Consider the following 16,744-nt stretch of genomic DNA (forward strand, 5'->3'; position numbering starts at 1 on the left):
ACCCTCTGATATGTGGCAAAAGGACCACGAGGGCTGGGGAAGCCGAACATCTCTGCCACGCACATCGTACTCGAATAGAAAGGTCATCTGCTGGATCACTGCGTCCTGCCTTTTATAATTGGAAACACTCCCCTGTGCCCCCTTGTGATCACATAACAATCCCACGGCAGCTACAAAAATTGCTTACTTTGGGGGAAAAAAAAGAGGAAAAAAAAGCACTCTAAGTATTTTTAGCTCATTTACTCTAAAGCTACCCAGACGCAAAAAGTCTTGGCAGAAGAGGCAAGCAGAATATGATATTAAATTTCTATTTATACACTTGGCTCTCAGCGAGGGAGGGCCCGTCGCCCAAGGTAAGCAAGGCTGCGCTCTCTGCGTCGCAGCTCCACGACCCCATAGAGCTGAAGCAAAGATTAATAATTAAGAACTTACGGTATATAAATATTTCAGTGACAGTAATCCTGCACGCAGGGACTCCCCCAGCTAAAAGTGTCCCAATTTCATAGAATCATAGAATCGTTTGGGTTGGAAAAGAGCTTTAAGATCCTCAAGTCCAACCATTAACCCAGCGCTGCCAAGGCCACCACTAAACCATGTCCCCAAGCACCACATCTCCCCGGCTTTTCAATCCCTCCAGGGATGGGGACTCAGCCCCTGCCCTGGGCAGCCTGTGGCTTGATAACCCTTTCGATGAAGAAACTAATGCAGTTCTGTGAGCAAGGGAAGAAAGGAAACGTGATTTCTTGGCGTGTCTTCTAGACTGGTTTACTTGGGCATCCAAGAAGGTTGAGTGTGGCTTGAAGCATCCCCCCAAGGTGGGACGCAGACACGGTTTCTCTCCCACAGAGGTTTGCTCATGTGGAAGGGATGGGCCATACTCCATCCTGCCCCTTGGGAGGACAATTTCTCCTCTCCAAGGACACTGGGATAGAGTTAAGCTACCAGACTTCGGTTAAATCGGGGTGAAACTGAAAAATGGGTTAAAAAAATCATAGAATCGTCAAGGTTGGAAAAGACCCTTAAGATCATCGAGTCCAACCATTAACTTATCACTGCCAAGTCCATCTATACCATGTCTTCAAGCACCGTATCTATCCGTTCTTTAAATACCCCCAGGGATGGGGACTCAACCCCTTCCCTGGGCAGCCTGGGCCAGTGCTTGACCACCCTCTCGGTGAAGTTTTTCCTAATATCCAACCCAAACCTGCCCTGGCGCAGCTTGAGGCTGTTCCCTCTCGTCCCATCGCTCGTTCCTGGGGAGAAGAGACCGACCCCCCCCGGCTCCAGCCTCCTTTCAGGCAGTTGCAGAGAGCGATGAGGGCTCCCCTCAGCCTCCTCTTCTCCAGGCTGAGCCCCCCCAGCTCCCCCAGCCGCTCCTCCCCAGCCTTGGGCTCCAGCCCCTGCCCCAGCCTCGCTGCCCTGCTCTGGCCACGCTCCAGCCCCTCCATGGCCGCCTTGGGGTGAGGGGCCCAGCGCTGAGCACAGCATTCGAGGGGCGGCCTCACCAGTGCCCAGCACAGGGGGACCATCCCTGCCCTGCTCCTGCTGGCCACACTGTTCCTGATACAGGCCAGGATGCCGTTGGCCCTCTTGGCCACCTGGGCACACTGCTGGCTCACATTCAGGCGGCTGTCAACCAACAAGTTGTGTGTAAGGTGTGACAACATGAAGCCAGCCAAAGTTTCCTTTCCTTAGGAAAACATCTCAGGACTTTGCTTAGTGGGTTCACAGGGAGTCGGCGCTGTACGTGACCAGCGCTAAGGCCAGCCAGCCTCCCCCGAAGCCAAGCACAGCAATCACACTGCTCACCTCGTCATTCTTCAGGGCCATGAAATAATAGTGAATGTTCTTGTTCCGGGCATATTCTTTCACGCGAGCCTTGAATTCTTTGTGATCCAGCACTTCTCCGCAGTACTCCAAGACAAAAGTGTTGCTGCAAAGTCCAAGAAGAAAAAAAAGCATCACTCCACTTCGCCGCAAGCAAGAAACACCAAGGAACAGAAAATAACTGCTGCCGAGACGGGCTCTCTGAATACCACTTGCAGCCTGGTCGTCCTGGTGGCGTAGCTACAATTATTATACGCCTTAATCTCAGGCAATTCTGATTAACTTATTTTTTTACACTATCACATGGGGAGGTATATCATAGCGAAAAGCCCAGGCGTGAGAATAAAGCTCCCCTTCGAGCAGGGTTTATTCCGTAAAAGAACAAGACCTTGGGGGCGATGGGAAGAGGAAAGTAAGGAGTGCTAAGAGAAGGTGCTGCAGGTGGTTTCCCTCAGTTGAAATGGAAAGGCTGTCTGCACCTTGCTGGTCTGGTGGGTGAAATGAGGGGTCAGTAAAATATCCTTTTTAACCATAGGAAAGGTGAATTTAAAAGCAGAGATGGAAGAGGACAACTAGCTACCCCCACACTCGGACACAAACCTCACGGATTGCATTCTGCAGCACAGCCAGGCTTGAAACCCTCCAGCCTACCAAGACGCATTGTGCAACAGCTTCTCTTGATATCTCTCCTAAGCTTTCCCTTGCTTAATGTCCCCCTGAACCCTTCAACTCTTTCCTCGTGCTTTAATCGGGAGAGCCCCAGGAAAGCAAAAGCTGCTGCCCAGCTTCAGTGCCCAAGCATTCAGTGTTTTGGGCAGGCGTCGCTCACCCCGTTTCCTCCGCATCATTCATCCCAGCCCCTCGCACAGCACCGTGGTGGCCTTCCAGCCCACGTGGACAAATGACGCCCATCTTCCCCCACCTCCCTGTCCACCCAAGAAAAGGTCCTGGTACACTAATCTGCTCCTTCAGCTCATAACTCAGCCCTATCTTTCTCCTAGATGCCTCCCCAGCCTGCAGATACCACCATGAAGGTGTCAGCAAGGATCTTCTGATGATCTGCTGCTTAGTTGGGTTAGCTCCCCTCCAAGTCCCGACCGCAAAACTCCTGGGAAACAGGCGCCCGTGGCAGGACAGCGAGGAGAGCCGAGCTAGAAATATCTTTGAATAAACCCACACCAGGTGGGAGAGGTCATCTTCTGGGTGTACAACCTCTCCACCCTTCGCTGGATTTGTGACAGTCCACAGACTGTCTTCTGGTGGGATGACTACCAAGAGAAGGTTGTCTTCTCCCAAGGCAAGCTTTAGCTCCGCAGCAACGTTCTGCCAGTCTGCAAATCTCTCTCCACACGACAGCTTTTCAGAACAGCGCGCACAGAAACAAAAGCAATATTCCAGCCAGCCCCAGACTCAAGTCGCCGTATCAAGCCTTGAGGAACCATGTCCAAACCCCCTGACGCACACAGGCCAACTGCAGCAGATACTTTTGCTGCTCTTGTTGATTCATTTACGCTCTTACCCAAGGCGGTCTTCACACGGTTATCTCCTTCCCATCTTTCTCAACGTTCCTGATCCTAGCACACCTAGCAGACACGATGCTTGCTATGGTGAGCTGTTCGCTATCAGCCAGATCTTTACTACCTTGTCTTCAAAAGAAACTCCTAAAACTTTAAATAAAACTGGACCTGATATTTCCATACGGGGCAGCAGCACTGCTTCAGCCCCCATCACTACCCCTTCCCTGTGCACACGTTATTCCAAAAACAACAGGACCCTGCTCTTGCAAAGGTGAGGTCCAGCGGCACCAGGGACTCCTCGGGTTCTCTGGCAAATCTGGAAAATCAGGAGCCAGAAAACGCCACGATGCTCACCCTCTTCTTCCATACAGTTGCTGTGCAGGAGAACAGTGACGGAGAGCGCTCGCTCGTTTTAACCATCGCTTTATGCCGTTATCTTTTGCATAAACACAGTGTGAAGGCGCTCTCGGTTAAACATACTGGGTTGAAACGCAGAGTTGTTTCCACTGCATTTGAGATAACCTGGCGTACCGCTCTAAAGCAATCAACTCTTCCCCTTATCTCCCTGTGAATTAGTCTCATATATTCCATATAGCAGTAAAAAAACTCTGCCCTAAGACCTATAGCTTTCTTAAGTGTCAGAAACGTTGCTGGGTTCCTCAGAACTCTTTGCCTTCAACAGAAGCAAAATAAAATCAGAGTTTCCACGGAAACTCACTAAAATATCCAGAGTTACAGAAAATCTTTGCACAATTAAGTTCTAGGCAGATTGTCCTGAAGCTCAGTCTCCGGTGCGCTGGACGCTGAGCAGACTCCCCGTGCCCGTCCCACAGTCTTCTGCGACGGAAACCAGAGCCCGGGGAAACTCTGCGTGCACAGCGCTGCTTCCACCGCAGGACGCTCCAGCAATTTCGCCTGCAAAGTCTGTTGTTCAGCTACAGAGCAGCACGACTGATTTCTGCTCGCCCTGCGTGGATCTGAGAGGGCACCCACGCCCACAGGACCTGCACACAAATGGGGAGGTCTGAACCTGCGGGAGACAAATCCACCCGGGTCTTGCCAGCCGTAGGAGCGCGGCAGTGCACCGCAGCCACTCTCACCTGGAGACATCTCCCGCCTCGCTCCCTTCTCCCAGCAAACTCCATCTTTGCCTTCTGCTCGTCCCGCTCCTCCTGCTTCAGCCCCCAGCAGCTCTTTGAACGCCCCCGCTCCTCTCTCTTCTCTCACAGCCTCATTTAAAGCTCTTTTTACTACTGGGAGTATGAGAAAGCGCCAGCTCGGCGAGGCAGAAGGCAACTCCTTGACTTACCCTACCTTAAGGCATTGCCGTCTCAGACCTGCCCCTTGCACACACACCTATAGAGCAAAATTGCCTGGCACTATTCCTCTTCCCAGCCACGCTCCCTTTTTGAGTACAACAGCTTCCAAACAGGACTGTAATTCCAAAAATATCGGCATCCATCCTGCTGCCAAGGGGTTCAAGCACCGCGCAACCCTGGCGTCCGAGTCCCACCAGCTCCTTTGTGCCAGACGCTGTCGATCAAGGCGCCGATCCAGGCACAACGGGCAAATATCCTTTGGCTTGAGCGAAACACAGACGTGTCAAACACAGTCTCGGATCTGTAAGCATGGCTGATGTCAAACCAGCACTTAGAAGTTAACTGACAACAGGCTAAGGAGGGAGGAAAGATCCCCATGGGATCTTCATGTAGTCCGAAGGGAAGGAGGACTCAAGAAGTGGGTTAAGTCTTGCAGAGGTGGGAAGAGAAGAAGAGGAGATGCAACCAGAGCGCGTGCTCCTCTGATGCCGTGTAGTGGGGACGGGGAAAAGAAGGGAAGACAGATTAAACACAAAATGAAGCCATGGCAAGACTGTGAGAAACCCTCATGAGAAGAGAGCAAAACCAGGGAGGGAGATCTAACACGCAATCAGTGGATACGTACGTGCTGATAACGAAGAGGGACACCTGACAGAGGCCACGGACGGTATATAAAGCTGGAAGGACCTCAGCAAATCTACAATGTCAGTGAAACTAAAGAAACGCAAGCAACTTATTTTCCCTTCGCGAGGGAGTAAAATAGCACGAGGACGTCATTCGAAGAGCAAAGGCTTACGATGGCAGATCTTTGGCAGCTCTCAGCCCCCAACCTTTCTTCTCAGTGAGGATCACTTCAACATCTGCGTGCTGTTTCTTCTGGAAGCGCCTGTTGGAGCAGTAGTCGCCGTTTGGGCACCTGGAAGAACTAAGGGAAGGAAACGGAACAAATCAATTCCCAGCAAGACAACAGCGATAACAGAAACTGCTCCAACGGGAAACAGATAGCAAGGAACCATAATAAATTCAGTGCAAAACCATCAAACGTGTTTTGCTATAAAAAGCATAACCATCTGACTGCCAACATGCTAATGCAGACAATTTATTTCTGGAAGGAAGATAAAAACATTTGGAATGTCAATGCCGCTGTACTTCAACGTTGTACAATCAAACCGGGATGAGCTGGCCTCATCTCCGCACGTTTTTATGGGTTCTTCCCCCAAGATATCCCCTTCCCCTACATCTACTGCCCAGGCTACGAAATACATAAAAAAAAAAAAAAAAAAGGCATGGCTTCTGCCAGGTAATTCCTCTCCTTCCACCCCAGCTGGCGACAATCCTCGTGCCAGGGGGTGAATCCCAGTGAGTGCCCTGTCCCCTGCCTCCCGCTCACATGGAGCTCCCTCTTCTCCTAGCCTCTTCCAGGAGGGAAATGGAGACAAGAGCCGTAGCCTGGTGAGGCTCTGGGGAGAGGAGAGAGATGCAAAAGGGGAAATGAGAGGATAAGGATCTCAAGTAGAGCTACGCTTGCTCTTCTGACTCCCTCCAACCACGCTTACGATGGACTAGAGTTAAGGCTGAGGAGCAGAAGACTCCAGGCATTTCTCCCAGCTCCAGCCATTCTCTTCTCCCCAGGAACAAGCGATGGGACGAGAGGGAACGGCCTCAAGCTGCGCCAGGGCAGGGTTAGGTTGGATATTAGGAAAAACTTCTTCCCCAAAAGGGCTGTCAGGCCCTGGCCCAGGCTGCCCAGGGCAGGGGCTGAGTCCCCATCCCTGGGGGGATTGAAAAGCCAGGGAGATGTGGTGCTTGGGAACATGGTTTAGTGGTGGCCTTGGCAGCGCTGGGTTAACGGTTGGACTCGATGATCTTAAGGGTCTTTTCCAACCTTAATGATTCTATGATTCCATGATCTGTAGCAGGTTTTAACAGGAAGTTGCTAAGGTCGAGCCTCCCGCAGAAGATCTAAGGTCAAGTTTAAATGCTGGTGCGTAGGCTCTGAAGGTCGCTCCACACCAGCCAGGGAAAATGAGAGTGCACAGCTCGTTGCCACTGCCCAGAAAAGTCTGGATTCCTTTAGGGGCTCCCACGTCTTCTCGTGGACAACACCACCCAACCCTGGCAACTCGTGAGACGCTACTCACCACTCTATCATGAGCAGGCGATTGAGACAGTCTTCTCCACAAGCAACCTCCCCCTGAGCTCGCTCTTCTTTGGAGAGAGGAGGGCATTCGCACAGCATTCGCTTAATATCCCGGTGAGATTTGTTCTTCTTCCTATTGAAGACAAGTCATTGAAACACGGGTTAGACAGCATCTGGGTAGAGAAATTACTCCTCAGCCTTTATCAAGTGTTACTGGAGGAAATTAATTTATTCTCCAGAACCTGGGCATATGGACTGATTAGCTTCAGATAACCACAAGAAGGTAGAGGGGTAACCAAGGACACTTGTTTTGAGCGGGAGGTGATGGCTTTCTGATCACAGAAGATGATTTCTCAGAAAGACATCCCAGGATATTTAACTTTTTTTTTCTTTCTCCCCAATGTCCACAACCCAGTTCTACTTTCAATGTAGATGCACGCACGCACGCACACCTACAGCCAGAGGAAGGACTAAAACCCCTTCACTTTGTCACACAAGAAACCAATTTCCAGAAAATTCAGGCCTGATTTTTCACCACATAGCACAAGTTCTAAAGTTTAAACTAAAAGGGCAAACTTTGATTAGCCTCTCATGAAATACTATATTCTGTAATCATATATAATACTACGGAGACAATCTCCAGAAATCCCTTCCAACCGCAGCTACTCTGTAATATCCGCTTGGTTTCGCTGATCCAAAGGCCAGGAGAAAACCTGTATTCTAAAATATTAACATATAAACCATTAGCCGAGCGCACATACCATTTTAAAATAGCATTCTTTTAATAAAGCAAATTGGAGGGTTTAGCTACTTAAACCTCTGCTTTACTGTCAAATAAGATGATGGAAAAAAACCCAAGAAAATCATAGTTACAGAAAAGGTAGGGCATCAAAGGCACCTACTAATTAATATTTTAGTTGCCATGACATGATTAGGGAAATGCTTTGGAGCGTGGATCCCAACAAGACAAAAAAAGGCATATGAAAAAAAAACTTGGATTGAAATAAATAGCAGGTTTTATCTGCAGATAGGTGGTTGGTATTCAGACTCTGAATCAAGAATATCTTTTAAAACACATATATATATATAAAAAAAAAAAAAGAAGCCGTTTTAGTGAACAAAAGACGTGGCAAAGCCTTGAGTGTGAAGACCCCAACACAAAAAGCCCAACACGGGTTTAAGCTGGGCCACGCGAAGCGTCCCCCCGAGCTGGTGCCGCCGCTGGCGAGCACCGGCGCTCGGGACCCAAGGATTCGGCAGGAACACGGCCGCTCAGCCACCCCTGAGGATCACGAGGTGAAAAAGGACCGTGAAGTTAAATGAAATGGCAAGATTTTAAAGAGGTATAAATCACCAGAAGGCTTTACTGCACTCTGCCAGGACTAAGAGTGGGTTACACGCTCGTAAGGAGCTCTCACCTACACGTTAAAGCCAGAGCGAGTCGGTTTTTGGCAAGGATGGGGGTAGTTGAGCACTGAAGCAATACACTTACTCATCATCCCTAAAGCTCAGAAATAGATGATTTTATTTTCCAGGGATCATATCCTGTTCAACATTCCCATGCAAAAGGGAAAAGGATAATCTGCAGCCAACAGCTACCCTCTGATATTTCAAATTACAGTCTGTTAGATCTAAAATAACTCATCTGAGGTGACAAATAATTACATGCAAGTCACCAAAACCTTTGGAAACACACGTTATTTGTCCAAAACCTTTTCCACGCCCAGACAGATTTCCCTGTGTCTTCAGAAAGGGAGCGAGCTGGCGTTTGGGGACACTAAAGAGCCGAGATCTGGCAAGCAAGGAGATGCTGCTGTACTGCTCTGGGCTCTACCACACCAAATTCAGGTGAACGGTGGACAAGAGCAAGCAAAAAGCTTGGAAAGCAATTGAATTACCCTTACAAACTGCCATGGATAACACATTTACTTGGTGCCGATGCCTGTAATCCCACGTGCGCAAGTCCTGCCTGATACCCAAATCAACAGTAGACAAAGGGGATGCTGCAAGATGACTGAGAAGAGGGTGTAAATAAATCATCGTCCCCCCATACCCTCCAATCTTCCACCTCTTCTCATCACCAGGGCCTCTCTGGGCCCAACCAGGGTTTTCTCTTTAGGAGAAGAGACCCAGGAGGGGTTAAACACTTGCCCAGCATCATCTCCTCTACGAGCAGCTTTGCTAGACGTAGGGAACACGACATCCCTCCCTCCCTCCCTCCAAATTATGCCAATTTGGCCATAAAAAAAAGCTATCACAGAATAAATACAAGTTGAAACCTAAAATTGCTATAGGCAAGGGAAAAAAAGGGGAAAAAAAGGTAAAAAAATCAGTTACCTTTCTGTCAAGTACACATTCTCCTCAATTAGGTCAAAGTAACAGGGCATCTTTCCTTGCTTGGCAAACTCCTTCCAGCGCTGGGGGTCTCTGAAGTCGTCCATGATGCACAACCGACCCACCATGGAGGAGTCCTGCGGCGCCGACTCCACTTGCTCCCCCTCTGTTTTCACCTTCTTCTTCTCCCTCGAGTCCACATCGCTCTCAGAGTCGCTCTCCAACTCCGGGCGTCTTTTTTTTGGTGGACCTCGCTCTTTCGCATCGTTTTTTTCCAAAACCTTCACCTCCTCCTTCTTCTCCCCGCCAGGCACCGGCTCCTTGGTCGAATTGCTGCTGATCTCGTGTGCCTGCACCGAGCCTTTTTCTTTCTGCCCCGGCACCTGGCATTTACTCGAGGGGCTGGGAAAACGAGGCTTGCAGTCATCATCCCAACGGTCATCCTCTTCATACTCCTCGTGATCCTCCGTTAAAGAATCCGGTACTTGCCCTTGAATTCGTTCGTAATTAACTGCAGAAGGCCTGCTAGCAGACCTCGCATCCCAATAACCGTTGCCTTGCCAGTAACTCTGAGAGCCGCCGTACGCTCCCGAGCCCGGCTGGTAGATGTAGCCTGAGTAGACCCCAAAGCTGCTATCCGGCTGCTGGTAGGTGCTACTGGGCTTCTCCGGCTGGGAAAAGTCCCAGCCCAAACCACCCAGATCCTCCGCTGTCTGAAAACCATCCAGCCTGGAGTACTCTCCGAGGCCGGACTGGTTAAGCCCACCCTTCCCTTGCCTACTGTCCGGTTTGGAAGAGCTCATCTGGTGTCGGGATTTATCGGCACTTTCGAAACTCTCTGGCAGACAAAACGGCTGCTCGTCTTGTCGGCCAATCGGTCTACCAACGGACATCAGATCCTTCAAAGTTATTCTCTCATCTGCATTGGGTTTGCTGTGGGAGTCTGCCGTCAGGTCTGCCTGACTCGTACTGTCAACACCGTCGCTCTGAGGCTGGCATGGATCCGGCCGCAGCTCCTCCATCTCCTTCCTGCTGAGCTCGGTAGAAGTTGCTGGACTCTTCTCCATGCCTCTAGGAGAACATCTGCTCTCTACTTGTGGACCACCTTTACTCGCCATATTCTCCGATCTCTCTTCATAGTAGGGTCTACTGGGCTCCGGTCGCTCATCGTCCCAGTGGTCGGAGAAGCGCCGGTTGCCCTGGCTGCTCCGCGAGGAGCCGGGGCTGCTCTCCTCCATCGCAATGGTCGAGTTCTTTGGTATGACCACAACAGACTGGAGCCGTTTCCGTGGCACGCCGTCATCAGAATCAGAGTCTTCCGTGTCACTGTCTTCGCTGCCCCTCTCACTGTCACTCTCCCCCGTGTCAGAGTAATCGTCGTGACTGGCAGGAACAAATTCAGCAGCGTTGCCACTGCTGTCGCACGTCGGGGCTTGAGTTACCGTCTCCATTTCTTCTGCAGTGACAATGACGTCGCAAGAGGGAAACAAGGCGTCTGGAAAAGCCGAAGCCACCAAGGGCTCTTTTCCTTCATCCTTCTCAGCCAACACGCCGGGACGCCGAACTCTCAAATCATCCGGCCCAACTCCCTCGGTGGAAACAGCACTTTCTTCCACGACCTCTCTGCCGCGGTGCTCCAGCGGCACTTCCGAATAGTACGAATGTTCATCTTTGAACGATGGCTTGCCTTTTGCCGAACCAAGATCAACGTGCTGAGTATCCAACTCGAGCATCTCTTCGGCTTCCGAATGCTGCAGCAGCTCCTGGCGTGCATCCAGCGGTGGCACATCCCATTTGGAAGAGACGCTTTCCTCTGGCATGGGATGGTTCGACCTGAGCCTCGGGGAACAGCCACCCTGGGAGGGATCCCTGCTCGAGCTCTCCACCGCCAGGCTAATTTTATGGGAAGGATGACCGTGCTCATCATCACAGGCAGGCTTTGCGTGGTAATCCTCCGTGCTCTCGTAATCGCACGTAACGGTCTGTGGCTCTACCTGCACGTCCAGGAAAGTCTCGGACGTAACTTTTAAATCTACTGGTTCTGCTTCGATTTCAACTTCCGAATGATACAAAGCAGGGGTGGCATCGTCTGAAATGTAGCAAAAAACTGCTTCTTTGGTTTTGTCGCACAGAGTCGCCTGATCATCCAGCTTCTTAAGTACAGTTTTAGTATGATCTACATTCACGACGGGCAAAGGGATGGCTTCCCCTTGCTGCTGTGGGACCGGAGCCTCCGCTTGCCTAAACAGGCTGTTGCACTCGCTGGACTGGACCCGAGAATCATCCGGCTCTTGCTCTTGAGATGCATACGTACTCTCAAACCCATTAGATGGCAACGGATACGACGGACTCATCTTCACGACAGGCGATGCTTCTAACCGACACAGGCTATCGTCAGAAGACGCGGCGACATCCTCTCTTTTGGAGGCACTGGAAGTTGCCAAACCATCAGCCCTACCCTCCGGGGACCCATTTACACTCAGCTCCATGGGGAAACACGTTCTTAACTGATCGTGCTTTATCTTTAATAAAGTTTCTTGTTCCTTAACACTGTCGTGGCATTCGTTTCCTGTAAGCTCCTCGGACTCTGAGTTAGCAAAACCCGCTTTCGATTCGTCTGCCTTTTTAAAAGCGGGCAAATCGTTTAACTGATTTAATGGAGAAAGTGTCTTTTCCCTTTCAAATTTTTTCGCAATGGACACCCTGATCTCATTGCTTTTTAGACAAGAGGTCTCTAAATCTAGAGAATTAGACTGCTGCTTTATTTCTTCGATCGATTCTGTACAACAGAAAGAACTCTTAAATTTATCAGGCTTTGGTGCGGGGGTCTTTGAAGGGGTGGACTTATAACGGGAGGAATTCACATTACTGTCGGGCTTAGAATGGGATGTCCCCTTTCGATAGCCTAGCTCATCAAGGGGAGAGCACCTTTTGGTTACTTCACTTTCTGAAGTCCTTTTTGAATCTCTGTCTGCTTTCGAAGACGACCTTCCTCTCCTCTCCACGTCGGCATGAGACGACTCTACTTTGCTGTCCCTGTCCGACTTAGAGTAAGAAGTCCTCGAGTCTCTGTAGGAGGAGGAGGAGTGGGACGACGTACGCCTGGAGTCGCTCGATCTGGAATGTGTCCTCCTGTACTCGTCCTCCGAGTCCGAGCTCTCTCGTGCCCTGCTGTCTGCATACGAACGGGAATATCTCGACCTTTCCCTGTACGGGGAGCTCCGATGGTATCTGCGGTCAGATTCGTAGTAATGCGAACGCTCTGACCTCGAGTAGGAAGAGCTGGTTCGGGAGCCCCGATCGGATCGGGAACGGGAATGAGACCGACTTCGCCTTCTGTCTCTGTCTGATCGAGAGCGGGAGGACCCATACCGTGAATCTCTTTCCGATTTTGAATAGCTCGAGTACTTCTCATCCCTGTCCGACTTGGAGCGCGAGGAGGACTTCCCCAGGTCGTCACCTCTGAGGGAGGCAGAGCTTCTTCTGGGATCTCTCTCCTTTTCCGTACTGGATATCTTCAGCTCGTGCGACCGCTGGCTGGAGGAGGTCCTCACCGAATCTTCGTCGGACTCGGAGCCCAGCAGCGTGCCATCGGACTGGGAGAACTTCCTCTTCGACCCCTGCCTCCGGGAGCAGAGGGGAGCACCCTTCGAGCCGTCGGAAACCTCATCCTCTTTCCCAATATGGGAATCTTCCTTCTGCGGAGTTATTTCCGTCTGCTCGGGCGTGTTTTGAGTTACGCGTTCTTCCGAACCACGCGATACCGCATCCTGCTTGATGTCCGGCTCCAAAGCCTCCTTAGGTACTGCGTGGCACGGCTCCTTCGAAGCGGGGACTTCAGCTTCCACGGGCGGCGACAGCAACAGCGTCGACATCAGCGTTACCGGCAGTTGTGGCAAGGCTGCCGCTGCAGGAACCGGCATCGATGCTGCTGGCGACACCGTCGGCGGAGGGGGAGGCGGGGGAGGCGGCGGCGTTGAGGGAAAGTCCGCGGCCAATGCCACCGGTTCCGTTACCGGTGCCACAGCCGGTGGCGGCGGCGGTAGCGTTGCTGCTGTAGCTGGTGGTGGTTTTGCTGTGACATTAAGTAAATGTTTTTTAAAATGGATCTTCCCTAATTCTACCTTCGGTTTTGGAGGTGAAGACTCCTCAGCTGAACCAGCGGCATCCCCCAGGTCCATTTTACTTTTGGGGTTAAAGTCAGTCTGAAGGGGTACTGCTGGGGAGTTCTGAGTTTCATTTTGTTTCTCGTTTCCAAGACCAGTCAGAAATCTATTCGGTAAGGTTTTCTTGGTTAAACTAAAGCTGAAAGACACCTTTTGTCTTCCTTGCTCCTCAAGGTTAACCTTTGTTTTGGTGCCTTTGGGCAAAAAGCGACTCGAAGCAATGCCTTTGAACACCGGGCCTTTGATAAAGCCAGCTTTCTGCACGGTTTCAGGCTTGCCCTGCAAAAGAAAAAGAAGATGCAGTTAGAGGAATTGGGTTTGGGGGTTTTTAACTCTGTTCTACAGGCACACTGAATTATTTTCTTTTACCTGGTGAATTTTTCATGACGATAAAATAGAAATTGATACCCTGGGCTGGACTCTGGGATAGCACAGCCACGCTGCCTTCCGCGCCTGGCTCTCTCTTGAACAAAATCAATTACCCAGTCATTTCCAGTCTGGAGCAAAACCTCCTTTGGGGTTTAAACTGAGGCTTTTTAACTGACTTATTAATGAGCAAACTGAAAGTCCTTTTTTCATTTAATTCTTAGGGTTTTTAGAAAGAGATAGGGTTCAACATATAAAGTTAATTGACGAGATAGCACCACTTTATTTGTGCTGTTTCTGTGGTCCCAGGCTACAAAATATCCTGCATTTTTAAGCTTTAACTCTGTTTCTTTTCACATCCCAGGAGACTGCACCTGGGTGCATTTGGTTTCAGCATGAATCAGACTACCCAGAATCACAGCAGCAGTTCTAAGGCTGTTGGCAGGAGGTGGGAGAGGACGGGGCTTATCTCAATCATTAGTAATTCCTCATAAGTTTCCAGGCTCAGGCGTAGATCAATACTAATATAACAACCTCCAAGAATTCCCAGCAGGACTCAGTCGTGCGTGATGCCTCTGTCACCTCCAGGCCAAGTGACTGTAACATGCTCCAGTGGCACCTCACCAGAATCACAGAATCATCAAGGTTGGAAAAGACCCTTAAGATCATCGAGTCCAACCGTTAACCCAGCACTGCCAAGTCCATCTATACCATGTCCTCGAGCACCACATCTATCCGTCCTTTAAATACCTCCAGGGATGGGGACTCAGCCCCTGCCCTGGGCAGCCTGGGCCAGGGCCTGACAGCCCTTTCGGGGAAGGGATTTTCCCTAATACCCAACCCAAACCTGCCCTGGCGCAGCTTGAGGCCGTTCCCTCTCGTCCCATCGCTTGTTCCTGGGGAGAAGAGACCGACCCCCCCGGCTCCAGCCTCCTTTCAGGCCGTTGCAGAGAGCGATGAGGGCTCCCCTCAGCCTCCTCTTCTCCAGGCTGAGCCCCCCCAGCTCCCCCAGCCGCTCCTCCCCAGCCTTGGGCTCCAGCCCCTGCCCCAGCCTCGCTGCCCTGCTCTGGCCACGCTCCAGCCCCTCCATGGCCGCCTTGGGGTGAGGGGCCCAGCGCTGAGCACAGGATTCGAGGGGCGGCCTCACCAGTGCCCAGCACAGGGGGACCATCCCTGCCCTGCTCCTGCTGGCCACACTGTTCCTGATACAAGCCAGGATGCCATTGGCCCTCTTGGCCACCTGGGCACCCTGCTGGCTCGTGTTCAGCGGCTGTCGACCACCCCCCCCAGGCCCTTTCCCGCCGGGCAGCTCCCAGCCGCTCCTCCCCACGCCTGCAGCGGTGCCTGGGGTTGCTGTGCCCCCAGTGCAGGACCCGGCCCTGAGCCTTGTTGAACCTCATACCAGAAGCTACGTGCTGTCTCCTGCCCAGATCTCCCTCGCCACCTTGCAGCGAGGACCATGCTACAGCAAGTCCGTTCATTTTCGATGCTAACGAGCTGGGAGTCCCCTTCTCTAGGACATGAAGAGCTCAGGATCTCCACCAAGAAAGCTGCCATTACAGCACTCGCAATCGAACCTTGGCTTTGGAACTGGAGCAAGTCCACAGCAACAAAGCTCCTTCAACGTGGGAACCTCTTACCTTACAGGATGCATTTAGCCAACCCCAAGATTAGCAATTTTCAAAGCATAAAGCACCGTATGTTTACCCGTCTTAGCACTTCTCCAATTATTTTAAAGCTTAGGGCTCATCTGTGCAAAAGCTGTGTCACGCGAGCGCAATCCCTAAAGCTGAATGTTGCCGCACCGTGGTAAAAGGGTGGTGGTGTCCGTAGTCTTTATCCCCCCCAAATCCAAATTGCATTAGCGTAATTATATTTTCTGTGAGAAGCACAACTCCAACGGAAACAGTCGGAGCAGCAGAAAAACTGTGCAGAGCTGGGTTTTATTCCCGTAACTGTCGCCTGAACACACCTTTGGCAGCCGCAGCGGTCTCCTGCAGCCCAGAGTGAATGATTACGTACTTAGTTATCCTTTAACTTCTGTAAAACAATGCACAGCTGCTCAGGCGAAAGGCACCGTAGTAAATTATTAAATAAGACATTGGTGGAATGGAAACCCCATCTCCTTCTAGTTGCACCCTTGAATGCTATATATACAAAAATATCCTCATTTTTGACGAAACACATGGGGTTTTATTTTAATTGTGAAAACTGTGTCACGGTCTCCACGTGAACAGTCTTGGCTACCAAATCCAGCACCGTACACAACATTTGATCTTCACCAGCAGATGATGAGCTGCATTCTGGGTGCAAAAAATAAAAAAGCATTCCTTTTAAATGGGGGTTATTGATATGGGTGCTATTTCATGGATGCTTTTAAACGAGTGCCATGGCTAAAAGGGCACCCAAACAGTGACCTTCAAAAAAAGTGCATGTCCACACGCTTGCCCAGCTCTGAAACAGGCTCCTCTCTCCACGACTGTCTCACACCCATCAAAAGAAAATACTAGCCCTGTTTTCAACAGAATCCACACATCAAAGCGATCCAGAGACTACTACACAAGTGTATATAAACTAATTCACGGAAGCATACGGGACAACATTAAGTGTTCAGGTACGAGTTTCTACACGTCTGAATGCTGCTGACACCACCTTCCCGTAGGACGCCGGGCTCAGCCGCCCGAAAGGCAAGGAAACATCCTTTTGTGGGTTTGCTGGGTCAATTATTATCCCTACATCACCAGAAATTCACACCTTTATACCCCTGATCTGTGTGCCTGTGTCTTGGGAGAATGGAGATCAGGTTCCTATCTTCATCCACACCCTGATGTCTAATGGAAGGAGTCTCCGCAAAGCTGAATCCAAATTCTTATCAGAGGTTGGATTCACCTATTATGCCAATTATGTATTAAAAAAAAATGTGTACATAGATATAAATATAGTAAAAATATAGTAAATACTGTGCATCACCATTCAAGAGTTTTCTTTCTTGCTAGAACTTTTGTGAAATTATTTCACGTGCAAAATTCACAGTTACGGAAATGTGGTGATGTTTTGGATCAAAATCTTTCTAAC

General features: G+C 50.5%; 1 protein-coding gene across 2 annotated transcripts in view; it reads right to left on the minus strand.

Annotated features, from left to right (window-relative positions):
- SETD2 (SET domain containing 2, histone lysine methyltransferase) overlaps positions 1-16,744 on the minus strand; it is a 73,269-nt gene that overhangs the window by 39,857 nt on the left and 16,668 nt on the right. For both annotated transcript variants that reach the window (XM_087732257.1, XM_087732248.1), the window contains exons 3-6: positions 9,141-13,582; positions 6,805-6,936; positions 5,460-5,588; positions 1,810-1,933 (exon numbers count right to left, since the gene is read on the minus strand). In XM_087732257.1, the coding sequence (XP_087588383.1) occupies positions 1,810-1,933; positions 5,460-5,588; positions 6,805-6,936; positions 9,141-13,582 (4,827 nt within the window). The remainder of the gene's footprint in view (positions 1-1,809; positions 1,934-5,459; positions 5,589-6,804; positions 6,937-9,140; positions 13,583-16,744) is intronic.

This window comes from Nipponia nippon, unplaced genomic scaffold (assembly GCF_047370975.1).
Source record: "Nipponia nippon isolate SJK-2023a ecotype South Korea unplaced genomic scaffold, ASM4737097v1 scaffold_1, whole genome shotgun sequence".
Taxonomy (NCBI): Eukaryota; Metazoa; Chordata; class Aves; order Pelecaniformes; family Threskiornithidae; genus Nipponia; species Nipponia nippon.